A 26,944-nucleotide genomic window follows, 5' to 3' on the forward strand; every position below is an offset into this window, starting at 1 on the left:
TTATTTATATTTTTTTTAAAAGAATATTTCTCAAGCACCCACAGCTAATAAAACGAACATTTTTAAAAGAATATTTTTCAAGCACCAATACCTCTTTAAACGTGGATTTTTTAAAAGAATATTTTTCAAGCATCCACAGCTAATAAAACGTGGATTTTTAAAAGAATATTTTTCAAGAACCCGTAGCTAATAAAACGTGGATTTTTAAAAGAATATTCTTCAAGTATCCACAGCTAATAAAACGTGGATTTTTTAAAGAATATTTATTCAAGCATCCACAGCTAATAAAACGTAAATTTTTAAAATAATATTTCTCAAGCACCTACAGCTCTTTAAACTTGGATTTTTAAAATAATATGTTTTAAAGCATCCATAGCTCTTTAAATGTGGATTTTTAAAAGAATATTTTTCAAGCATCCACAGCCAATAAAACGTGGATTTTTAAAAGAATATTTATTCAAGCATCCACAGCTAAAAAAACTAAGATTTTTTAAAGAATATTTTTCAAGCATCCACAGCTAATAAAACGTGGATTTTTAAAAGAATATGCTCCAAGCACCCACAGCTAATAAAACGTGGATTTTTAAAAGAATATTTTTCAAGCACCCACAGCTAATAAAACGTGGATTTTGAAAGAATATTTTTCGAGCACCCACAGCTAATAAAACGTGGATTTTTAAAAGAATATGCTTCAAGCATCCACAGCTAATAAAACGAGGATTTTTAAAAGAATATTTTTCAAGAACCCGTAGCTAATAAAACGTGGATTTTTAAAAGAATATTTTTCGAACACCCACAGCTCTTTAAACGTGGATTTTTAAAAGAATATTTTTCGAACACCCACGGCTCTTTAAACGTGGATTTTTAAAAGAAAATTTTTCGAACACCCATATATCTTTAAACGTGGATTTTAAAAGAATATTTTTAAAGCACCCACAGCTAATAAAACGTGGATTTTTTAAAAAAATATTTTTCAAGCATCCACAGCTAATAAAACGTGGATTTTTAAAACAATATTTTTTAAGCACCCACAGCTAATAAAACGTGGATTTTTAAAACAATATTTTTCAAGCACCCACAGCTAACAAAACGTGGATTTTTAAAAGAATATTTTTCAAGCACCCACAGCTCTTTAAACGTGGATTTTTAAAAGAATATTTTTCAAGCACCCACAGCTAACAAAACGTGGATTTTTAAAAGAATATTTTTCAAGCACCCACAGCTAACAAAACGTGGATTTTTAAAAGAATATTTTTCAAGCATATGTTTCGAGCACCCACAACTCTTTAAATTTGGATTTTTGAAAGAATATTTCTCAAGCACCCACAGCTAAATAAACGTGGATTTTGAAAGAAGTTTAAAGAATATTTTCTTTAAACTTGGATTTTTAAAAGAATATTTTTCGAATAATTTTGAAGGCCCAATCTACAAATAGTCCTTTCAAATTAACCTCATTTCAATTTACGCTAATGGTAGAGGGAAGAGATTTGAAGCCTCCAAATTTATTGAATTTTTATACCCTCAGCAATATGGCTAGAGAGGGTATACCGGGTGAGATATAAAAAAACTACAACAAGTCAAATGGGATAATTTTAATTTTTTATTTTTTTTAATTTTTATTGAATGAAAGCAAACAAGTAAAAAAGGTTGTAAATTCGGCCGGGACGAACTTTGAATACCCTCCACCATTTGGAACGAATTTGGCAATTCTCAAAAACAATAAAAATCCGTTAAAAATGCTGTTAAAATCTTTAAAATACCGAATGCAGCTATTATATTAGGGTCTATACGACTACATGGACCTGCATAGGTAACATTTGTCATAAGCCATAACAATATTCAAATGCGAAACTTAAAAAAATCGGCGAACAATATCGCTTAAATCATTAAAATACCGAATATCGGGAGGTACCGTTATATGGGGGCTATAAGAGGACTTGGACCTGCACAGAAAATTTTCTGTCTTACGCTGTAGTATTCATTACGAATTTCAAATACCAAATTTGAAACATTTTCGGTGAATAATGTCGCTAAATTTACCAAAATACCGAATATCGGGAGGTATCGTTATATGGGGGATATACCAAAACGTGGTCCTACATGGTTCATTTTCAATACCAAAAGTCCTGCAGACACAACATACATTTGAGTAAAATTTTATCAATCCACTTCAATTCGTTCGTAAGCTAGATTGATTTCCACAGACGGACAGACGGACGGCCATCGCTAAATCGACATAGAATTTTATGGTGATCAAGAATTTTTGGGTCTAAAATGTGTATTTTGAGGTGTTACAAACGGAATGACAAACTTTATATACCCTCCATACCATGGTGGAGGTTATAAAAATGTAGGAAATAGCATCAAAATTTTAGAATAAGTTTAGATTTGTTCGAATTTGTCACCTTGGGCACGAATTGTGGCCTTTAAACGGCCAATGAAAACCACACACGCTGTCCGAATGTTGTTCTGCCGTATTTTGACCCATTCCCGACGAAGCGCTTGCTTGAGGTGGTGATCGACACTTTGGCATTTTTTAGTGTCAACCCTGTCTTTCCAAAATACTACAGGCACAATAGTCCAACGAATTGGTATCCGAAGATTTTGGTGGCCATTGTGCTCTGGAAATGAAGCGAGGAACCTGATTTTTTAACAATTCTTGGGTGGCGGCGCGTGCTGAGTGCTATTGGAATGTCCAATGGTTTAATGGCTTTAATACACCCTCCAGAATATTTTCGAGAAAATATTCGGCATTTTTTATTCTCACCCTGTATGTGTCCGATTGTCTTCAAATTGCACACATCACAATATTTTTATTACCCCCAAGGTCTGGTGCGAAAATGGGATATATCGGTCCACTCCTTCAGTTACCTCCCCCACAAAGGGTCAAAATTTTGAATATTCACGAAGTTAACATTCGATTCCATTCAGATTTGGCACATCTTAATATTTTCATAAACACAAGATCTGTTATAAAAATGGTAGAGATCGGACCATTGTTTCTGGTACTTCCCCCGCACAAAGGGTCACAATTTTGAATAGCCAAATTGATCATAAAATCCGAAAAAAGCATCCCGTTCTCTTCAATTTACAGACATTGCAATTACCCAAGGTCTGGTGTGAAATTGGGATATATAGGTCCACTCCTTCGTGTACCTCCCACATAAAGGGTCACAATTTCCAATATATTAAAAAATAGGAATATTTGCTGAAATCGTAAATGACGCCCAAATGAAGATCTTTAGAGGAAATTTTTGAACAGAATAGAGTTTGTCCTAATCTGGCACGTTGTAATATTTTTATTAGTCTTAGATCAGATACGAATTGGTCAATATTGGCGAATTGCTTCGGAACCTCCCCCATAAAGGGTCAACAGCTTAAATAATCATAACTCAAGGCATAGGGTATAAATCTGTCGGCAAAACCTACTGATACTTTTTTACTTTTTTTTATTAAAAAAATACTGTCGAAAGCCACTCTGAATTATGTGTCAAAATTATTGGCCACTGTGTCCTTAGATTGTATAACCCTATAATCAGTATCCATTCCCACTGTAAAACTTCATTCAGGCCCAAAGTTTGCTAAGGATTTCAATTAATTAAATTTGGATTTCATACCTCTTCCCCCAACATTCCTGTAACCACAAATTACAAAGCTCTATTTATTATCTGCTACACCCATAGGAAATATATGTGTAACTCCCTAAATCCCAGATTTTCAATACGAAATCACAGTGAATTGCAGTTATTTTCAATATTTCAGAGATTGATTAATGTTCATTTGTTAATTCTAGGCTCTTTTGGAAATCCATCTATGCAAAGGTATGACTTTGAAAAACATTGGCAACATTGAGGGTGGAACCAAACTTCTACCTTTCAAAATATGAATTTCCATATGGGTTTTTGCATGTGTTTGTGTGTGGTGTTACACACACAATTCAACAATTATCCTAATTACATGACATTCTTGTCTTATGTTAACAACAAATGAGCCGAATATAGCCAAGTAATGTGGGTTAGATAAACAAAAGTAATAACCGAAAATACATGGAACAACAAAAGGCTAACAACAACAAAATACAGGTGTTTTTCTTTAAGGGAAACAAATGTATGGCGGTTGCATAGCAAACCAGTAGAAGATGTTTTGATAAAGAAATAAGTTCAGGGTCACAAAAGTTTTGGACAAAGGAAAAAGGGAAAAGTGGGAAAAAGACATAAATGAAAAAAAAAAATTAAAAATGAGGAAAAATAGCTTTGACTTCGTGGGGGGTTTCTATTAGGAAATTTGCTATTCTGCACCGACTGAAGATGAATGGAAATATATGTTGAATATTTGCCCAAATGAAATTCTAAATGGCGCCCAAATGAATATTTCCATAGAAAATTTTCTATACGGACAGGGCTGAATAAGGTTACCTTTAGGGAATCTTTTATTTAAATGAAATCCTGAATGGCGCCCAAATGAATATTTCCATAGAAAATTTTCAATTCGGCCAGGGCTGAATATGGTTTCCGTTATGGAATCTTTTATTTACCTCTTTATGTATCGGAATGTGTGCTAAAATTGCAAATGGCGCCCAAATGGAATTCTAAGTGGTGCCCAAATTAAGTCCTAAATGGCGCCCGAATGAAGATCTTCATAGGAAATTCTTGAATTCTACCATTATGTCAGCTATTATTATTTTGAAATCCTAAAGGGCGCCCGAATGAATATTTTCATAAGCTTTCCATTAGGGAATTTTTATTTAGCTCTCATGTATCGGGATGTGTGCCAAAATTGTAAATGGTGACCAAATGAAATTATAAGTGGCGCCCAAAATAAGCCCTAGATGGCGCCCAAACGAAGATTTTTATAGGAAATTTTTGAATTCTGAGGGGTCGGAATAGTGGCTGCCATTATGAAAGCTTTTATTGGAATTCTAAAATGGAATTTCCATTTTCAATTCGGCCAGAGCTGTGTTAAAATCGTAAATGGCGCCCAAATGGAGATCTCCATAGGACATTTTTAATTCTGCCGGGATAGAATAGAGGTTGACATTATGAAAGTGTTTATTCAACTGAGATTAATACGAAAAACATATAAAAGAATTTAAAAAATATAAAAAAATAATAGAAATATTTGTTGAAATTGTAAATGGCGCCCGAATGAAAAATTCGATTGAAAATTTTAAATTCAGCCAGGTCTGAATGAGGTTTTCGCAAGAAAATCTTTTGTTTAGCTAAGATGTAAATGGCGCCGAAATGAAATCATAAATGGCGCCCGAAAGAAAATATTTATAGGAAATCGTTAATTTAGCCAGGGCTGAATGAGGTTTTCCTAAGGAAATCCTCTCTTTGGTTTAAAGTTGTAAGAATGTCTGCTAATATTGTAAATGGCGCCCAAATGAAATCCTAAATTGGCCCCGAATAAAAAATTCTATAGAAATCTTCAATTCAGTCAGGGCTGAAAGAGGTTATCCGTAGGGGAATTTTTTATTAACTAAACTGTATGGGTATGTCTGCTAAAATTGTAAATGGCGCCAAAATGAAATCCTGAGTGGCACCTAAATTAAATCCTAAATGGAACCCAAATGAAGATCTTTATAGGAAATTTTTGAATTATGACGGGACAGAATAGAGGTTGCCAAACTGAAAGCTTTTGCTCAACTAAAATGAATACGAATGTCTTGAAAGAATAGGAATATTTGTTGAAATCGTAAATGGCGCCCAAATGAAATCCTAAATGTCGTTGGAATGAAAATGTCCATAGAAAATCTTCATTTCAGCCAGGGCTGAATGAGGTTTCCGTTAGGGAATCTTCTATTTAGCTAAGCGGTGTGGGTATGTCTGTTATAATTGTAAATGGCGCCCAAATGAAATCCTGAGTGGCGACTAAATTCAAACCTAAATGGCGCTCAAATGCAGGTCTCCATAGAAAATTTTTAATTCTGACGGGGGAGAATGGAACTTGCAATTTTAAAAGCTGAAAATCGAATAATGAATATCTTGAAAGAATAGGAATATTTGCTGAAATCGTAAATGGCGCCCAAATGAATTCCTAAATGGTTTCTATTGAAAATCTTCAATTTAGTCAGGGATGAATGAGGTTTCCGGTAAGGTATATTCTATTTAGCTAAAATGTATAAGAATGTTTGCTAAAATTACAAATGGCACCCAAATGAAATCGTAAATTTCGCCTAAATTCAGATCTCAATATGAAAATCTATAGAAATCATAAATGGCGCCCAAATGAAAATCTTCAAACTAAATCTTTGAGTCAACCTGGACTACTCTATTTAGTTGCGTTGCGAAATTGTGTATTCAGCTAAAGATGCATGGGAATATCTATTAAAATTGTAAATGGCGCCTAAATGGAATCCAAACTGGCGCCCAAATAAAGATTTTCAACGAAAATCTCATCCCGGCTGAATGAGGTTTCCTTTAGGGAATTCCCAATTTAAATGGAGATGTATAGGAATGTCTGCTAAAATTGCAAATGGCGCCCAAATGAAATCGTAAATTTCGCCCCAATTTGGATCTCGATACGAAAATCTATAAAAATTATAAATGGCGCCCAAATGAAAATATCCCAACGAAATCTTTAAATCAGTCTTGGCTAAATAGGGGTTGCCGCTAGAAAAATTGTCTATTCAGCCAAAGAATCATGGGAATATCTATTAAAATCGCAAATGGCGCCCAAATGAAATCCAAACTGGCGCCCAAATAAAGATTTTCAAAGAAAATCTCCTATTCATCCCAGCTGAATGAGGTTTCCAATAGGGAATATTCTACTTAGCTAAGAAGAATAAAAATGTTAAAATTTTCAATGACGCCCGAATTCAGATCTCAATCGGAAAATCTATAAAAACAGTTATAGGCGCCCAAATTAAACCGTAAATGGCGCCCAAATGGAGATCTCCCAACGAAATCTTTAAATCAGTCTTGGCTAAATAGGGGTTGCCGCTAGAAAAATTGTCTATTCAGCCAAAGAATCATGGGAATATCTATTAAAATCGCAAATGGCGCCCAAATGAAATCCAAACTGGCGCCCAAATAAAGATTTTCAAAGAAAATCTCCTATTCATCCCAGCTGAATGAGGTTTCCAATAGGGAATATTCTACTTAGTTAAGAAGAATAAAAATGTTAAAATTTTCAATGACGCCCGAATTCAGATCTCAATCGGAAAATCTATAAAAACAGTTATAGGCGCCCAAATTAAACCGTAAATGGCGCCCAAATGGAGATCTCCCAACGAAATCTTTAAATCAGCCTTGGCTAAGTAGGGGTTGCCGCTAGAAAAATTGTCTATTCAGCCAAAGAATCATGGGAATATCTATTAAAATCGTAAATGACAAAGGAAAGCCTAACTGTCGCCCAAAATAAAGTTTTTCAAAGAAAAAATTCTATTCATCCCGACGGAATGGGGATTCCGATAGGGAATATTCTTCTTGGAAATGGTAAATGACGCCCAAATAAAATCGTAAATGGCGCAAAAATTAAGTTCTCCGAACGAAATCTCCAAAGAAAATCTTCTATTTATCTTGGCTGTATGAAGATTCCGAAGGGAATATTCTACTTAGCTAAGAAGAATAAAAATGTTAAAATTTTCAATGACGCCCGAATTAAGATCTTAATAGGAAAATCTATCAAAATAGAAACGGCGCCCAAATGAAGGTCTCTCAAAGAAATGTTTAAATCAGCCTTGGCTAAGTAAAGGTTGCCGTTAGAGAAATTGTCGCAAATAACGCCCAAAGAAAATCCAAACTGGTGCCCAAACACAATTTTTTATAAGAAATCTTCTATTTAACCCGGCTGAATGAGGTTTCCCTTAGAGAATTTAGATTTTCAAAGAAAATCTTCTATTCATCCCGAAAGGGGTTTCCCATGGGAAATATTCTACTTAGATAAGATGTATTGGAATGGCTTTCAAAATTGAAAATGGCGCCCGAATGAAAATCTCCAAAGGAAATCTTTAAATTAGCCGGGGCTGATTTAAGGAAATTTGGGAAATTGTCTATTCAACCAAAGATTCTATTTAAATCACAAATGGCGTCCAAATGAAATCCAAACTGGCGCCCAAACAAAAATTTTCATAGAAAACTTTCTATTCAAACCGCCTGAATAGAGGTTGCCGTTAAGAAATCTTCTCTTCAGCCACTGTAAAAAAATATCCATTAAATTCTAAAATGGCGCCCAAATGAAAATCTCCAAAGGAAAGCATGAAAACAGCGGTGGCTGAAAAAACGTTGCCGTCGGGAAATCTTCTTTTCCCTAGGAGAGCTGCTATTCTGTCCCGGCTTTCCTACGGGAACTCCTGTTCAGCCGGGGCTGCAGCATTTATAGGTAAGCCCCTATCAAGCCGGGCTGAATGGCAGTTTTCCTAGGATAGAGAAGATTTCCTGACGGCAACATTTTTTTCGCTTCCCGCTGTTTTGATGATTTCCTTTGGAGATCTTCATTTGGGTACCATTTTCGATTTTCCATGGAAGAATAAAAGATATTCCATAGGAGAGCTTCTATTCAGTCCCTTCTGAATGGGGGTCTGCATAGGCAATTTACTATTCAGCCCTGCTGAATATGGATTTCTATTGGAAATTAGCTATTTATTAGAAATTCTGCTGAATGTGACTATGTGTTTTTATTAGGAAAGGTTTAATATAGTCCTGGTTGAAAACTGTAATACAGCTCTGATGGCTGTATTAGACAAAGTTTTTGTTGTTGTCGTTAATTAATAATGTTGTGAAATGTATTTAGTTTTATAATAAATGTTAACTGCTTATAAAACAAATAATCTGCTCTGGTATTGAGGCAATCATATTACGTTGAAAGCACTAACACACAGCCACGTGTGTGTGTGTTCTTCTTTTACATGACTCTCTGTCCCTGTATGGGTGCATGTCTTGTACAACTCAATTTCCATTGTATGGGTTGACCGTTATTAACGTGATTATTAGAACGAGTTTTATGCATTTATTAACTTTATTTACATTTATCATTTTCCGCAATGGACAGGTGTGGGCGAGAAAAGAGCAGTGCCAGGAGAAAAGTTGGAAATATTTTGGCTTCCGAAACAAAAATGTTTTCACCAGACACGAAGGTTATCTAAAGTTTGAGCCAGAATTGTGAACCTTAACCCCAGAAATCTCTATCACTCCTAACTATGAAACTTAGTAGTCCTGTTTAGGGGATCTGTATATCCTTCAAAATCGTTATAGCCTTTGATTTATTAAAAACCACTTCAAGATCCCTCCAGGGATTCTCTCTTTTAAAATTTCTAAAACTCCCTTTTTCATTTCCTAAAAATCTTTACTCTCTCTTTTTTCCGGCCCCCTGGGGATCAGCTATTACCCCGAGCACAACATTAATAAATTCTGCCCCTCTCCTTATACAAATTGTATAGTTATTGTGCACAGAAAATTTTTTGTTATCTATAATTGGAGGCAGCATTGTGGGCCTTAACCCTAGAAATCTCCATCACTCCTGTCTATGAATCATGTTTAGGGGATCTATATATCCTTCAAATCCGTAATAGGCTTTGATTTATTAAAAACCACTTCACTTTTCTCCAGGGATTCCCGCTTCTAAAACTTCAATTTTTCATTTCCTAAAAATCTTTACTCTCTCTCTCACCCGGTCAACTTGGGATCAGCTATTATCTCGAGCACAACTTTAATAACTTCTGTCAACTTGGACAAGTTGTATGGTCCTTGTGCACAGAAAACACATGTAGTCTATTCTGTCATTGTTTGTTGACATGTCTATGTCGTGTAGCCAACTCCTCCACCTCCAGGTCAACAGAAGTCAGTCGACAATACGGGGTAATAATAATCGACAAATACCCCTGGGTAACATTTGGATTGCCTCTCGGGCTGGTGACTTTTGCTGTTGGCAGTTAAATCAACATTTGATTAGTTGCTGCATAACTTTAAACGGTAACGGTTGGTCAAAAATAAAAAAAAGAAAAAAGAAAATCGGGAAAAATTAAAAAAGGATAAAAAACTAATAACGAGCGCAAGGACTCTAGATCGGGAGAGTTGAGAGGAATAAAATAAAAAATAAATAAATTATTTTCAGAGTTTGGAATAAACAAATAACAATTATAAGTGAGTTTAAATGGAGAATAAATTATTCGGAGATTTAAGAAAATATATCCCTAAATAAGGACAAAGTAAGCCGACGGTGTTGTGGAGATTTGGAAAAAAAATTTTAATTCGGCCTGGCTAATTGCAAGAACTGGAAATCCAATTATCGGTTATGAATTGAAGATTTTCTAAAGGAATCCCAACTCTAGGAGGACTAGAAGGATTCCCAACGGAATTTGGCAGGACTTATAAGAAGTTTTCCCAGGAAAACAATGATTTAGTCGCTGCCGATCTCAATATTTTCTGTGGAAACTTATATTCACCAAAGATGACTAGGATTTTCTATGGAAAAAGATAAATGGCGCCCAAATGAAATCGCGAACCAAGATTTCCATAGGAAAATTCTATACAGCCAACATGAGTTAAAGTTACCAAATGGATATTTCCCAACGGAAAACACCGGCTGTTGGACTGAATAGAAGATTTCCAAGGAAGAAATCTGTGGAAAAGTCGGAGATTTTCTGGGAAAACACTCATTCAACCATGAAATCTTTCTTTGTGTGCCATAACCTAGGTTATGGTTTTGCGAAATACGAAATGAAGAGGAGGAAAAAATGATTCAGCCCCGAATATTAATGGAGATCTTCCTTTGGGTGCCATTTAGGTAATGGTTTTACGAAATGAAGATTTCTATTGGAAACTTCATTTTAGTTAAGATGAGTTGAAGTTACTATTGAAAATGTCTGTGGCGCCCAAATGCAATACTATAAGGCACCCAAATGAAGATTTTCCAACGGAAACAATTTTTCTGCGATATTCCCTAGGAAAACATTTATTCAGCCCGGAATTTTCTATGGAGATCTTCATTTGGATGGTTTTTTTGAAATACGAAATGAAGATTTAATTTCAGCAGAGACGAGTTGAAGTTTCTAATGAAAAATTTTGGTGGCGCCCAAATTGAATACTACAAGCCATCCAAATGCAAAATTTCCAACGGAAACCTCTATTCTGCCGGGCGGAAAAGAAAGTCGGACTGAGTACGATATTCCCTAGCAAAACATTTATTTAGCCCCGAAGTTCCTATGGAGATCTTCATTTGGGTGGTTTTTCGAAATACGAAATCAAGATTACATTTCAGCAGAGACGAGTTGGAGTTTCTATTGAAAAACGTATGTGGCGCCCAAATGCAATGCTATAAGGCACCCAAATAAAAAAATTTCCAACGGAAACCATTTTTCTGCGATATTCCCTAGCAAAACATTTATTCAGTTCTGAATTTCCAATGGAGATCTTCATTTGGGTGGTTTTTCGAAATACGAAATGAAAATTTCATTTCAGCAAAGATGAGTTGAGGTAACTATTGAAAAATGTCAGTGACGACCAAATGCAATAAAATAAGGCAACCAATTGAAGATTTCTCAACGGAAACCTGTTTTCCGTCGGACTGAATAGAAGATTTCCCAAAGGAAATCTATGGAAAAGTCGGACTGAATATTAGATTTCCTAGGAAAACATTTATTCACCCCGAAGTTTTCCTCGGTTATGGTTTTACGAAATACGGTAGAAACTTCATTTCAGCAAAGACGAGTTGGAGTTACTATTAAAAAATGTCAGTGGCGGCTAAATTAATTGCTACAAAGTATCCAAATGAAAATTTCCTAACGGAAACCTCTATTCTGCTGCACTAAAATAGAACATTTTCCAAAGAAACCTATAGAAAATCCGAACTTAATAGGAGATTTGCTAGGAAAACACTTATTCAGCAAAAATAAATAATGATTTCTATAGAAAAACTAAAAATGGCGCCCAAATGAAAACCAAATGAAGATATTCTATGAAAACTTTTATTCAGCAAAGATGAATGGGGGATCTACTGATGGCGCCTAAATGAAACATTAAAACTTGCTATTCAGCTTGGCTGACTAAAAGAAGTCCCAAAAGAAACCTCAATTCAACCTCGGAAGAATTGAATATTTCCTACTGAGATCTTCATTTTTGGGCGCCATTTTCGATTTTAATAGATATTCCTATGTTTCTTGGCTGAATATCAGAGATCTGTGTGGAGATCTACATTTGAGCGCCATTTACGATTTTTATGGATTTTCCTATTTGCCTGGACGAAAATCTCTATTTAGCCTCAGCTGATATCCTTTGGAGATTTTAATCGCCATTTGAGTGCCATTTACGATTTCAAGATATGTTTTTGTAATCTTGACTGAATATCAGATTTTCTAACAGTAACCTCTATTCAGCGGCCTGAAGTAAAGGTTTCTTACGGAATTCTTATTTGGGCGCCTGCTCCGCCACTGATGAATTGAAGATTTCTTGTGGAAATTTTCATTTGTGCAACCCTTAGGATTTCATTTGGGCGCCATTTTCGATTTTAATAGATATTGCAATATAACTTGGTTGAATATCAGATTATCTAACGACAACCTCTATTCAGCCCCTGATGAATTGATGATTCGCTGTGGAGATCCGCATTTGGACGCCATTTACGATTTTTATGGATTTTCCTATTTGTCTGGACGGCAATCCCTTGAAGATTTTTATCGCCGTTTGGGCGCCATTTCCTATTGGAAACCTCGATCAGCCCTGACTGATTTAATGTTTTTTTTTTTGGAGGTCTTTATTTGGGCCCCATTTACTATTTTTTATGGATTTTCTTAGTTGTCTTGACAGCCATAGCTGATACCCTATGGAGATCGTCATCGTCATTTGGGATATAATTTGGGTAATTTTTTGTAATTTTGGCTGGATATCAGATTTTCTAACAGCAGCCGGGCTGAAGTAAAGATTTCCTTCGAAATTCTTTATTTGGGTGCCATTTACGATTCTAACAGATATTCCTGTTCGTCTTGGTTCAAAGAATATTTCCTAATGAAATCGTCGATCAGTCCTGGCTGTTAAAAATTTCCGTTAGAGGTCTTTATTTGGGCGCCATTTACGGTATTAATGGATTTTCCTATTTTTATTGGCTGAATAGATATCTTTACGGAAAACTCTATTCAGCATTAGCTGATACCCTATGGAGATCTCTATCGCAATTTGATATTTCATTTGTGCGCCATTTACGATTTAAAGAAATATTTTTATAATCTTGGCTGAATATCAGATTTTCTAACAGCAACCTCTATTCATCGGTCTGAAGTAAAGTTTTCGCCATTTACGATTTTAATAGATAGTCCTGTTTGCCTTGGTTAAGAAAATTTCCTAATGGGAACCTCGATCAGCCCTGACTGATTTAAAAATTTAATTTGGAGGTCTTCATTTGGGCGCCATTTACTATTTTTATAGATTTTCATATTTGTCTTGGCTGAATAGATTTCTTAACGGCAACCTTTATTCAGGCTTAGCTGATATCCTATGGAGATCTTCATCGCCATTTGGGATTTCAAGAGATATTTTTATAATCTTGGCTGAATATCAGCCGGGCTGAAGTAAAGATTTCCTTCGAAATTCTTCATTTGGGCGCCATTTACGATTTTAACAGATATTCCTGTTCAACTTGGTTAAAAGAATATTTCCTAATTGAAGCCTCGATAAGCGCTGGCTGATTTTGAAGATTTCCTGTGAAGATCTTCATTTGGGCGCCACTTACGATTATTATGGATTTTCCTATTTGTCTTCAGCCTTAGCTGATACTCTATGGAGATCTTCATCGCCATTTGGGATTTCATTTGGCCGCCATTTACAATTTTAATAGATATTTCTATTCATCCCGACCAACCTCTTTTTAGCCACGGCTGAATTGAAGATGACTTATGGAAATCTTTATTTGGGTGCCATTTTGGAAGTAATTTCGGCGCCATTAACGATTTTAATAAATATTCTCATGCAACTTTGGCAGAATAGACAATTATAGACTATAGACTATAGTCATGACTGATTTAAAAATTTCGTTTTTTTGGATTATCATTTGGGCGCCATCTCCCATGCATCTTGGTAGAATGAAATATTTCCCTCAAATATCTAAATTTTGGTGCTATTTACAATTTCATTTGGGCGCCATCTTTAATTTTACACGTTTTCTCCTTTTTATCTTGGCTAAAAAAAGATTTGCCAACGGGAACCTCAAACAGTCCCTGCTGAATTGAAGATTTCTTATGGAAACGGGCCAAATATGTTTTATTGGATATTCCTATTCATTGCAACTCAATAAATAATTTTCTAACGACAGAAATGATCCATCTGCACTTTCTATTCAGCCAGGCGAAATTTAAGATTTCCGGTCGAGATTTTCATTGAGCGCCATCTAGGTTTTCATTTGGGTGCCATTTACGGTTTTGGTGGAATTTACTACTTATCTTGGTTGGACAGAATATTAATCAACGGAAACCTTTATTGAGCCCCGGCTGAATAAGGGAAACAATATGAAGATCTTAACTTGGGCTACCTTTAAAATTTCATTTGGGCGCCATTTTTGACTTCCATTCGGAATTCGTATTCATCGTTGCTGAATTGCAATTTCCCAGTAAAAAGTGCAACTCCGCTGGCAAAAAAAATTATATTTGCCTGGCATCCATTTGCCAGGTAGAGAAAATTTTGACACATTGTTGCTACCACGGCTAGCACGTGCAACTTTGTCGAATCATGGTTTAAATGATTTAAAACAATTCAATTAATATTTAAAAGGGAAGGAGGGGAGTAGGGAACAGCCATTTATGGCAAAGATTAATCACAACTTCTGCTGACATTTAGTGACCGTTTTACATTTGCAGATTTCCTCAAAGTTCACGGGGCCACCGCTTTGCATGCCACAAGTTGCATGCTAAACACTCAACATTATGCAGAAGCGAAAGGCAAAAAGGAAACAGTGGCCTGAAATATTTTCCAACAACAAACTGCAACAAATTGCACGCAAATTTTTAATAGAAATATAAAAGAGACGAGGAGGAGGAGCAGGAGGAAAGACGAATCATTTATTTTTTTCAAACACACGCTTTGCTTTTAACAGCACCCGCAATAAATTTAAGGAAGCTTAAGTGAGAGGGAGAAAGAAAGAGAGAGAGAGATCGAGAGAGAGAGAAAATTTCCCAAAAATGGCAACCGGCATTGAATTGATTTTGGCCTCAGCCCTGTGTCTGTCCTGTGCCAATGAGACCATCACCTATCCCCAAGGATTACTGATGGTGGACCAGAACTACGAAGTGGTCTCTGAGGCTCCCATTGGGGATGTCCTTGATACCTCTCTGGACGATGCTCCGGCCGAAACCTTGAATACATTCCTTGAAAAGGCAGAAAAGCTGACAAAACTCAAAAGCTGGTTGAATGGCCGCCATTTGAAAATTGCCACCCTTGAAGACTATCCGCTGAGTTATACGGAAACCCAACCCGATGGCAGCAAAAAGGGTATGGGTGTATCCTTTATATTGCTGGATTTCTTGAAGGAAAAATTCAACTTCACCTATGAGGTGTTGGTGCCCAAGGGTAACATAATTGGTTCCAAGTCGGATTTCGATGGTAGCCTCATACAAATGCTCAATACCTCGGTAAGTGGTGGCACCCAAGGGGAGGAGTTGCTCAAAATATTTTCTTTTCTTTTCAGGAAGCCGACATGGCAGCTGCCTTCTTGCCCTTGCTCTCCGAGCAGCGTTCATTTTTGTTTTATTCCACCACCACATTGGATGAGGGTGAGTGGATAATGGTCATGCAACGTCCTCGAGAATCAGCCTCCGGCTCGGGTCTCCTGGCTCCGTTTGAGTTTTGGGTGTGGATTTTAATATTGGTTTCATTGCTGGCCGTGGGTCCGATAATTTATTTCTTGATTATTTTGCGCAACAAGCTGACGGGAGACAATAGCCAGAAGCCCTACTCGCTGGGCCATTGTGCCTGGTTTGTCTATGGAGCCCTGATGAAGCAGGGCAGTATTTTGTCGCCGGTGGCAGGTGAGAAAAATTGCGGTTATAAATACAGACCTGTGAAAATACTCTTATACAGCCCTTCTAAATTAGGTTTATTTTTGAGAAAACTCTTATACAACCAAGCTGTATAAGAGTTTTATCAAAGATTAGGGGTTTCGGCAAAAAAAATGATCAGGCTGACTGAATAGAGATTTCTATTGGAAAACTTTTATACGGTTTGGCTGAATAAAGTTTTCGGTGAGAAAACTCTTATACGGCCGGACTGAATAGAGTTTTTGGTGAGAAAACTCTTATACATCTTGGATGATTAGAGTTTTCGTCGAAAAAACTCTTATACTGCCTGATTGAATAAAGTTTTCGTCGAAAAAACTCTTATACAGCCAGACTAAAGAGAGTTTGTGATGAGAAAACTCTTATACAGCCTTAGTAAGTAGAATTTTCTTCTGGCTGAATAGAGTTTTCGTCGAAAAAACTCTTATACAGCCTGGTTGAGTGGAGTTTTCAGTGACAAAACTCTTATACAGCTTGGCTAAATAGAATTTTCCTTCTAAAAACTCTTATACTGCCTGACTAGAGTTTTCGGCGAAGAAACTCTTATACAACCCGAATGAATATAGTTCTCGGGGAAAAAACTTTTATACAGCCTGACAGAATAGAGTTTTCAGTGAGAAAACTCTTATACAGCCTTAGTAAATAGAATTTTCTCCTGGCTAAATAGAGTTTTCGTCGAAAAAAACTCTTATACAGCCTGGTTGAGTAGAGTTTTCAATCACCAAACGTTTATAAAGCTTGGCTAAATAGAATTTTCTCTCTGAAAACTCTTATACTGCCTGGCTGACTAGAGATATTTGATGAGAAAACTCTTATACAGCCTGGCTGAATAATGTTTTTGGTGGGAAAACTCTTATACAGCCTGGCTGAATAAAGGTTTCGGCAAAAAAAAATTCTTATACAGCCTGACTCAATAAAGTTTTTGGTGAGAAAACTCTTATACAGCCTGGTTGAATAGAGTTTTCAGTGAGAAAACTCTTATACACCCTGAGTGAATAGGAGTTTCTTTCTGAAAACTCTTATACAGCATAGCTAAATAGCGTTTTCTCTCTGAAAACTCTTATACAGCCCGAATGAATAAAGTTTTCGTCGAAAAAATCTCTTATACAGCCTGGCTGAATATAGTTTTTTGCCCAAAAACTCTTATACGTCCTGGTTGAATACAGTTTTCCGTGGGAAAACTCTTATACAGCCTGCCTAAAGAGAGTTTTAGGTGAGGAAACTCTTATACAGCGGGGTTTTTTGTTAGAAAATTATACAGGCCTTCAGAACAGAGTGTTTCACAAGAAAATCTTCTATTCAGCCCGGATTCCATGGGAAATTATTGAAAAATTTCCCTAAATTGGCTATGCATTTATTTTCATATTTAGTTCCTTCCACCTCCCTTATCCGCCCGGATCAATTACATGTTTGCTCAGCTATTATTACATTATCGTAATGTCATCAAACGGAAATTAGTTCTGATGAAATGTATAAATATTTGCATTTGAAATGAAATCGATAAATTTTAAACAAATAAAAAAAAACTGCACTACCAGAGGTCACATACACGAATGTGACTGTGTGTGCGTGTGAGAGAGTTGAATACATGCCAATAGCCAGCACACACACACACAAATATTGACACATTCACAGGACAGGCGGTTTTAATATAATTTTTATTATTGGTCATTTGTAGATTCGACACGTTTACTATTTGCTACCTGGTGGATATTTATAACCATATTAACATCGTTCTATACGGCCAATTTAACCGCTTTCCTCACGCTATCCCAGTTCACGTTGCCATTTAATACGGTCAACGATATTTTGGCCAAAAATAAACATTTTGTATCGCAGCGCGGCAGTGGCATAGAATATGCAATTAAATTGGTAAGAATGCGAGAAGAAGAAGTGGGTCCGAGTAAGAAATATCTCCATTATTAATGTTTTGTTATCTTTGCAGACCAACGAAAGCCTGTCCATGCTAAGTGGCATGGCAACACGTAATCTGGCCGTTTTCACTGGTGACACCAATGATACCCTGAATCTGCGTAAATATGTGGAGAAATATGGCTATGTCTTTGTGAGAGATCGCCCTGCCATTACCCATGTGTTGTATGAGGACTATTTGTATCGCAAAACCATTAGCTATGACAATGAAAAGATCCATTGTCCATTTGCCAAGGCCAAAGAGCCATTCTTGAAGAAGAAACGTTCATTTGCCTATCCGAGGAATAGTAATTTGAGTGATTTATTCGATCGAGAGTGAGTATAAGAGATTTGTCGGAAATTTTCTAAGAGTTTTTCCAGAGGAAATTCTGTTCAGAGGGGTTGTATAAGAGTTTTTCAGGGGAAAACGTTATACAGCTCAACGGTATAAGAGTTTTCTTATTAAAATTCCAAATCAGCCCAGTTGTATAAGAGTTTTTCTACTGAAAGCTCTATTCAGCCGGGCTGTATAAGAGTTCTACTACCAAAAATTCCAGTCAGCCGAGCTGCAAAATAGTTTTCGAAAGAAAAACTCTATTGTATAAGACTTTTTTTAAAGGCAACTCTATTGTATAAGAGTTTTCCTACTGAAAAAATCTATAGTACAGAAGTTTAAATACTGACAACTCTATAGTATACGAGTTGAAATACTCTTCAAGCTGTATAAGAGTTTTTTTTTTACCGAACTTCATTTTTGTATAAGAGTGTGTCTATTGAAAATTCCCTTCAGCCAAGTGGTATAATAGTTTTTACCATGACCAACTCCACGCCGATGGGCCGTAAAAACCATTCCAATGTCTGTATAAGAGTTTCCCCTGATGAAAGTTATGTTTAACCTGACGGTATAAGAGTTTTTTTTTAATGAAAGCTTAAACCAGCCCAGTTGTATAAGAGTTTTTCTACTGACATCATAAGAGGTTTTAAAATGAAAACTCGTATAAGAGTTTTAATAAAAAATTAATTGTATAAGAGTTTTTTTTTAAACTCTATTGTATAAGACTTGGGATAATAAAAATTCTGTGGTATAAGAGATTTTATAATGAAAACTTTAGCGTATAAGAGTTTTCATAATATGAATTCAATTGTATAAGAGTTTACCTACAGCCAACTCTCTATTATAAGAGATTTTCTACTAAAAATTTTATTGTATAAGAGTTGTCCTATTTATATTTTTTTTGTATAAGAATTCTCCTTTTTAAAACTCTATTCAGCCTGGCTGTATAAGAGCTTATCTATGATGAAGTTTCTCCTGTCCGGCTGTATAAGAGTTGTCACTATGGCAAACTCCATACAACCAGGCCGTATAAGAGTTTTCCCCATGAGAAAGCCAGGCTATATTAACAATTTTTCCATTGAAAACATAACTCATTCTGTCTGTATAAGAGTTTTTGAAATAGTTCCTATGGCAGTTTTCCCATGGGTGCAAAAGAGTTTCACTAGGTAATAGTCTAATTAGCAGGACAGTATAAGAGTTTCCTAATGACAAACTTTATTCTCTCCGACTGTATAATAGTTTTCCTGAGGTAAACTCCATCAAGACGGACTGTATAAGAGTTTTTCAAAAAAAAAAAAACATTCTATCCCTCTCCTCTCCTTAAGAGGTTTTCTAAGGAAAACTTAATTCAGGCTGCTATAGTTCATTTTAAAATTAAGCTGTATAAGAGTTCTTATCCCCAAAACTCTTATAAAATTAGGCTGTATAAGAGTTTTTTAATTTTATTTCTAAAATCTCTTATTTTTTTCCTTCTTCCAGACTCCTTAACCTTGTGGAATCGGGCATTATCAAACATCTCTCGGCCAAGGATCTGCCCAATGCCGAGATCTGTCCCCAGAATTTGGGCGGTACTGAACGCCAGCTACGCAATGGCGATCTAATGATGACCTACTACATTATGTTTGCCGGATTTGCCACCTCCATTGTGGTCTTTTCCACGGAGATGCTGTTTCGTTATCTCAACAATCGTCGAGAATCGAATCAATGGGCCACGCATGGTGTGGGTCGTACACCCAATGGTGGGTTGCTTAAGCCATCCAAATGGTTTTGGCGTCGTAGCAGTGAATCGAACAAACAATTGCTTGGTAGTTCCCATTCGAATAATATTACCCCACCACCGCCTTATCAGAGTATATTCAATAATGGTAAAGGGTTCCAGGAGAACACCAGCATGCGTCGATGGCATCATGCGGCCAATTATGGAGCCAATGGGGCGGGAGGATTTGGTGTGCTGCGTCCGGTGGGTAACTATTATGGCAATGATGCTGGGGCTGGTAGCTCCACGAATTCGGCGGCGTTGGAATCGACGGGTCTTAGGAAGTTCATCAATGGCCGGGAGTATATGGTCTATCGCACACCGGATGGTCTCAATCAGCTGGTACCGGTTAGGGTGCCCTCTGCTGCTTTGTTTCAGTACACCTACACGGAGTGAAGGGAAGGTAGAGGGGAAGGAGAACAAAGAAAAAGAAGATTGGAAAAAATATTTTTTGAAATATATTTTGGTGTGTTATTATCCTGTCTAGCTTAAGGTTCGATTTTTATTCTGTGTAACTTTGTTTTGAAATAATAAAATTTAGTAGATGTCTTGAAATTTTGAAAAGTGTTTTGAAACCAAATATTAGACAGTGGGGCGATACCAAAAACCTACTTTCCATCTATAAATAGGACAATCAACACCTTGTTGGCCTTGAAGGCCAAATTTTTTTCCTATCTCTGTTAGGCAAATACTAATTGCCCTGCTCCCCCTGCCCATGGTTGGGGGGAGTAGCCAACATTACAAAGCGCCATCTAATTAATGTCCAGTTTCACAACTCAATTATGGCCATTCTGTGGAACTGATTGATTGACCTCCAGGCGGAGGTGTTGCTGCTAATGGTAGTAGGTTGGAATTTTTGGTTACCCTGATTAATTAAGTAATGGTCGGTATTTTTATGAAGGCGTAGCTGTGAGTGACGCACACATACACACACATACATCACATACACCTACCAGGATATTTATCACACCAACACATTGACACACACACATTCATTCGTCAGCAATTCTGTTAAAAGTGACATTTAATAAATTACATTTGAATGACAATATAAAACAAAGACTGCAATTGTCCTGCAGCGGGGGTGGGATTGGGAAATCTGCTACTCGGTATGGGAACAATGGGGGAAAGTCTTAAAGAGAAAGGTTAGATAGAGTTTCCCCTGGTGAAACTCTTTTACAACCTCAATGAATGGGATTTCTCATGGGGAAACTCTTATACAGGCTGGCTGAATAGAGTTTGGAATGGAAAAACTCTTACACACAAAAGAAAACTCTTATACACATAAGAAAACTCTTATACAGTTTTGCTGTTAAAAGTTTTCTCTGGGGAAACTCTTATACCCTTAAACCCCCATATAGCCTCCAATTCCTTGCCCATGACCTCCGCAGCGGCCATACGTCCTGCCACTGCCCCAGTGGCTGTGGGAAGTCCCACTTCTCCCTCAGAGGCGGTATGTCGAGCAAATTCAGGTAGTTATTTTTAGATCTAATACCTAAATGGAAATTTAAATTCCATTTCAGTAGCCACGTCCTCCCGCTCCAGCTCTTTGTCGTCTGGTTCCCCGGTAATGGAATCTGTGCTATCTATGGCCCGTCAAAGACAACACCGCCAAACATCAGGCCCCCATCAATGTCTGGATGTCATCCAGTGCAAATTCCCTGAACTCTTCGTATCGTTCTGCCTCTTCTGTATCCTCGGTTGGCAGCTGTGATATATCCTTGCCACAGGATGGTAAAAAATAAGTCTTTGGAAAATCGAAATAAATATAAATATCTATTAAAAGCCTTAACTCTGAAAATATTTTTTAGGGTTGTTTCTGAGGCGTGAAATTTTGAAATAATTTTTTCAAGCTGTTATATAAGGCGTGGATTTTTGAAATATTTTTTTCAAGCTGTTATATAAGGTGTGGATTTTTGAAATATTTTTTTCAAGCTGTTATATAAGGCGTGGATTTTTTAAATAGTTTTTTCAAGCTGTTATATAAGGCGTGGATTTTTGAAATATTTTTTTCAAGCTGTTATATAAGGCGTGGATTTTTTAAATAGTTTTTTCAAGCTGTTATATAAGGCGTGGATTTTTGAAATATTTTTTTCAAGCTGTTATATAAGGCGTGGATTTTTGAAATATTTTTTTCAAGCTGTTATATAAGGCGTGGATTTTTGAAATATTTTTTTCAAGCTGTTATATAAGGCGTGGATTTTTGAAATATTTTTTTCAAGCTGTTATATAAGGCGTGGATTTTTGAAATAATTTTTTCAAGCTGTTATATAAGGCGTGGATTTTTGAAATAATTTTTTCAAGCTGTTATATAAGGCGTGGATTTTTGAAATAATTTTTTCAAGCTGTTATATAAGGCGTGGATTTTTGAAATAATTTTTTCAAGCTGTTATATAAGGCGTGGATTTTTGAAATAATTTTTTCAAGCTGTTATATAAGGCGTGGATTTTTGAAATAATTTTTTCAACTCTTATACAGCCCGGGCTGAATAGAGTTTGTCATAGAAAAACTCTTATACAACCGGGCTGAATAGAGTTTGTTATGGAAAAACTCTTATACAGCCTGGCTGAATAGAGTTTGTTATGGAAAAACTCTTACACAGCCGGGCTGAATAGAGTTTGTTATGGAAAAACTCTTATACAGCCTGGCTGAATAGAGTTTGTTATGGAAAAACTCTTATACAGCCGGGCTGAATAGAGTTTGTCATGGTGACAACTCTTATACAGCCGGTCTGCACAGAGTTTGTCATGGTGACAACTCTTATACAGCCGGTCTGCACAGAGTTTGTCATGGTGACAACTCTTATACAGCCGGGCTGAATAGAGTTTGTTATGGAAAAACTCTTATACAGCCTGGCTGAATACAGTTTGTTATGAAAAAACTCTTATACAGCCTGGCTGAATACAGTTTGTTATGAAAAAACTCTTATACAGCCTGGCTGAATAGAGTTTGTTATGGAAAAACTCTTATACAGCCGGGCTGAATAGAGTTTGTTATGGAAAAACTCTTATACGGCCTGGCTGAATTGAGTTTGTCATGGAAAAACTCTTATACGGCCTGGCTGAATTGAGTTTGTCATGGAAAAACTCTTATACAACCGGGCTAAAAAGCGTTGACCATGGGGAAACTCTTATACAGCCGTACTGAATACGGGTTTCCCCGAAAAAACTCTTATACTGAAGTTTTATCATATTATGTGGAAATTCTTTTGGTTTCCTTATGTTTCCTTATTTAATACCGATGCCTATTTCCCATCGCTGCAATCCACTTTGCGTTGTTGTTGTTGCCATGCCAACGATTATTTCGATCTATCGATAGTTGTTTATTTACAAAACACGTAATAACATTTCCAAAGGTCAGACATAGAACTCTCCAGAGTTTCGGTGGAAAAAAAAATGCCCCATCTGGAGGCACCCCAAGATTTGAGCGACACCTCACCGGGCCTTTCAATAAATCAAGACTTTTTACCCAATCAAGGACCAAATGCCCAGCAACAACTTCCGTTACCATTGCCCATAGCTCCGGTTGCTGCTGCCCAAATACGTCTACCAACCCCGGAGCCTCGATATCAGCAGCACATCGACTTGGCCGTCCAGCTGCAGAACAATCAGAATTTGCTGAGAAATTTGCCAGCCCTGCAATTTGATCCGGATATAATTGAGAATGAAGAGGACAATCATATGCCGGCCTATGTCCATATGCTGCCGGTGGTGTTGCCGGCCCAGGCACCGGAGCCCACGTTGGATGAATTATTGGTAGGTATTTTGATTCTAAGAGGAAGGATTTCATAGTTGATTTTTGTCCTTTCCAGAGACGTGTCACAGGACGCACGGATTTGCATAATGTGGAATCGGTTAGATTGCGTGTCATCTCCTATACCCTGAGCCTGTCCCATTTGGCCATGTTCCTGCCACGCCTACAGCAGCTGGATCTAAGCGGTTCGGTTTTGTGTACTCTAAGGGATTTGGGTTATGGTCTGATCCATCTGACCCATTTGAATGTCAGCAATTGTGGTCTGAATAGTTTCGATGGTACTGGAGGCTTCCCAGCCCTAAGGGTCCTGGTGGCCGATGATAATATGATCCAACGTACCGGAACTTTGACTGACTTACCTTTGCTGCAACATTTAAGTGTTCGAAATAATCGCATCAGCGAGTTGGGCATCCTGACATTGCTGGGAATGAATGCAAATTTATTGGAGGTGGATCTGAGGGGAAATCCGGTGTGCCATCAGCCATTGTATCGTCAGACCTTGCAGCGTAGTATTCCAAGTCTGGAGATATTGGATGGTACTCCGATAAACAATCAAGGTGCAGGGCAAGAGATGAGCTCTCTGGATACAGATGATGTATCTTCATTGTCAAGTGCCTCCAATTCCTTGCCCATGACTTCTGCGGCGGCCTTACGTCCTGCAACAGCCCCGGTGGCTGTGGGAAGTCCCACTTCTGCCTCAGGGGCGATATGTCGAGCAAATTCAGGTACTTATTTTTGTATCCACAACCAAATTTCGAAATTTAAATTTTAAATTGCATTTCAGTAGCCATGTCCTCCCGTTCTAGCTCTTTGTCGTCTGGTTCCCCGGTAATGGGATCTGTGCTATCTGTGGCCCGTCAAAGACAACGCCGCAAACACAAGGCCCCCATCAATGTCTGGATGTCTTCGGATAGCTCCAGCTATTCCAGCGCAAATTCTCTGAACTCTTCGTCTCGTCCTACCTCTTCTATATCCTCGGTTGGCAGCTGTGATATATCCTTGCCCCAGGATGGTAAAAAATAAAGTCTTGGAAAATTGAAATAAATGTAAAGACCTATTTAAAGCCTGGATTCTGAAAATATTTTTTAGGGTCGTTTTTGAGAAGTGGATTTTTTCAAATAACTTTTTCAAGCTGATATATAAGGCGTGGATTTTTTCAAATAATTTTATCAAGCTGTTATATAAGGCGTGGATTTTTTCAAATAATTTTTTCAAGCTGTTATATAAGGCGTGGATTTTTTCAAATAATTTTTTAAGGCGTGGATTTTTTCAAATAATTTTTTAAGGCGTGGATTTTTTCAAATAATTTTTTAAGGCGTGGATTTTTTCAAATAATTTTTTCAAGCTGTTATATAAGGCGTGGATTTTTTCAAATAATTTTTTAAGGCGTGGATTTTTCAAATAATTTTTTCAAGCTGTTATATAAGGCGTGGATTTTTTCAAATAATTTTTTCAAGCTGTTATATAAGGCGTGGATTTTTTCAAATAATTTTTTCAAGCTGTTATATAAGGCGTGGATTTTTTCAAATAATTTTTTAAGGCGTGGATTTTTTCAAATAATTTTTTAAAGCGTGGATTTTTTCAAATAATTTTTTAAAGCGTGGATTTTTTCAAATAATTTTTTAAGGCGTGGATTTTTTCAAATAATTTTTTCAAGCTGTTATATAAGGCGTGGATTTTTTCAAATAATTTTTTAAGGCGTGGATTTTTTCAAAAAAATTTTTAAGGCGTGGATTTTTTCAAATAATTTTTTAAGGCGAGGATTTTTTCAAATAATTTTTTAAGGCGTGGATTTTTTCAAATAATTTTTTAAGGCGTGGATTTTTTCAAATAATTTTTTAAGGCGTGGATTTTTTCAAATAATTTTTTAAGGCGTGGATTTTTTCAAAAAAATTTTTAAGGCGTGGATTTTTTCAAATAATTTTTTAAGGCGTGGATTTTTTCAAATAATTTTTTAAGGCGTGGATTTTTTCAAATAATTTTTTAAGGCGTGGATTTTTTCAAATAATTTTTTAAGGCGTGGTTTTTTTCAAATAATTTTTTAAGGCGTGGATTTTTTCAAATAATTTTTTCAAGCTGTTATATAAGGCGTGGATTTTTTCAAATAATTTTTTAAGGCGTGGATTTTTTCAAATAATTTTTTAAGGCGTGGATTTTTTCAAATAATTTTTTAAGGCGTGGATTTTTTCAAATAATTTTTTAAGGCGTGGATTTTTTCAAATAATTTGTTCAAGCTGTTATATAAGGCGTGGATTTTTTCAAATAATTTTTTAAGGCGTGGATTTTTTCAAATAATTTGTTCAAGCTGTTATATAAGGCGTGGATTTTCTCAAATAATTTTTTAAGGCGTGGATTTTTTCAAATAATTTTTTAAGGCGTGGATTTTTTCAAATAATTTTTTCAAGCTGTTATATAAGGCGTGGATTTTTTCAAATAATTTTTTAAGGCGTGGATTTTTTCAAATAATTTTTTCAAGCTGTTATATAAGGCGTGGATTTTTTCAAATAATTTTTTAAGGCGTGGGTTTTTTCAAATAATTTTTTAAGGCGTGGATTTTTTCAAATAATTTTTTAAGGCGTGGATTTTTTCAAATAATTTTTTAAGGCGTGGATTTTTTCAAATAATTTTTTAAGGCGTGGATTTTTTCAAATAATTTTTTAAGGCGTGGATTTTTTCAAATAATTTTTTAAGGCGTGGATTTTTTCAAATAATTTTTTAAGGCGTGGATTTTTTCAAATAATTTTTTAAGGCGTGGATTTTTTCAAATAATTTTTTCAAGCTGTTATATAAGGCGTGGATTTTTTCAAATAATTTTTTAAGGCGTGGGTTTTTTCAAATAATTTTTTAAGGCGTGGATTTTTTCAAATAATTTTTTAAGGCGTGGATTTTTTCAAATAATTTTTTCAAGCTGTTATATAAGGCGTGGATTTTTTCAAATAATTTTTTAAGGCGTGGATTTTTTCAAATAATTTTTTCAAGCTGTTATATAAGGCGTGGATTTTTTCAAATAATTTTTTAAGGCGTGGATTTTTTCAAATAATTTTTTCAAGCTGTTATATAAGGCGTGGATTTTTTCAAATAATTTTTTAAGGCGTGGATTTTTTCAAATAATTTTTTAAGGCGTGGATTTTTTCAAATAATTTTTTCAAGCTGTTATATAAGGCGTGGATTTTTTCAAATAATTTTTTAAGGCGTGGATTTTTTCAAATAATTT

General features: G+C 36.1%; 2 protein-coding genes across 4 annotated transcripts; both read left to right on the plus strand.

Moving 5' to 3' along the window:
- The first annotated feature begins 9,760 nt into the window (after positions 1-9,760).
- On the plus strand, positions 9,761-20,465 carry LOC101898646 (glutamate receptor 2). Of its 2 annotated transcripts, none has more exons than XM_059124187.1 (6): positions 9,761-9,911; positions 14,783-15,553; positions 15,610-15,949; positions 17,655-17,848; positions 17,922-18,223; positions 19,701-20,465. In XM_059124187.1, exons 2-6 carry the CDS (start codon positions 15,104-15,106, stop codon positions 20,371-20,373), a joined length of 1,959 nt encoding a protein of 652 aa, XP_058980170.1. In that variant the 5' UTR covers positions 9,761-9,911; positions 14,783-15,103; the 3' UTR covers positions 20,374-20,465. The 2 variants fall into 2 exon arrangements, with proteins under 2 accessions (XP_058980170.1, XP_011290996.1); XM_011292694.3 differs by lacking the exon at positions 9,761-9,911 and adding an exon at positions 9,930-10,082.
- A 2,854-nt stretch (positions 20,466-23,319) lies between these two features.
- LOC101898476 (uncharacterized) lies at positions 23,320-24,782 on the plus strand. 2 transcript variants are annotated; one of them, XM_005179793.3, is made up of 3 exons: positions 23,320-23,732; positions 23,789-24,455; positions 24,515-24,782. In XM_005179793.3, the coding sequence occupies exons 1-3, from the start codon at positions 23,373-23,375 to the stop codon at positions 24,751-24,753; spliced, it is 1,266 nt and encodes a 421-aa protein (XP_005179850.1). In that variant the 5' UTR covers positions 23,320-23,372; the 3' UTR covers positions 24,754-24,782. The 2 variants fall into 2 exon arrangements, with proteins under 2 accessions (XP_005179850.1, XP_058980126.1); XM_059124143.1 differs by having other exon boundaries at positions 24,518-24,782.
- The last annotated feature ends 2,162 nt before the right edge of the window (positions 24,783-26,944 follow it).

The sequence above is a fragment of the Musca domestica genome, unplaced genomic scaffold (assembly GCF_030504385.1).
Source record: "Musca domestica strain aabys unplaced genomic scaffold, Musca_domestica.polishedcontigs.V.1.1 27, whole genome shotgun sequence".
NCBI classification, from domain to species: domain Eukaryota; kingdom Metazoa; phylum Arthropoda; class Insecta; order Diptera; family Muscidae; genus Musca; species Musca domestica.

What these genes read in the sequence shown, in the direction of transcription:
- LOC101898646 (XM_059124187.1), top strand. Translation starts at nt 15,104, where the DNA reads ATGGCAACCGGCATTGAATTGATTTTGGCCTCAGCCCTGTGTCTGTCC. An exon ending in TATTTTGTCGCCGGTGGCAG is followed by an intron (nt 15,950 to 17,654) that starts GTGAGAAAAATT and finishes GGTCATTTGTAG; the next exon opens with ATTCGACACGTTTACTATTT. An exon ending in TAGAATATGCAATTAAATTG is followed by an intron (nt 17,849 to 17,921) that starts GTAAGAATGCGA and finishes TTATCTTTGCAG; the next exon opens with ACCAACGAAAGCCTGTCCAT.
- LOC101898476 (XM_005179793.3), top strand. Translation starts at nt 23,373, where the DNA reads ATGCCCCATCTGGAGGCACCCCAAGATTTGAGCGACACCTCACCGGGC. An exon ending in CCACGTTGGATGAATTATTG is followed by an intron (nt 23,733 to 23,788) that starts GTAGGTATTTTG and finishes TGTCCTTTCCAG; the next exon opens with AGACGTGTCACAGGACGCAC. An exon ending in GATATGTCGAGCAAATTCAG is followed by an intron (nt 24,456 to 24,514) that starts GTACTTATTTTT and finishes ATTGCATTTCAG; the next exon opens with TAGCCATGTCCTCCCGTTCT.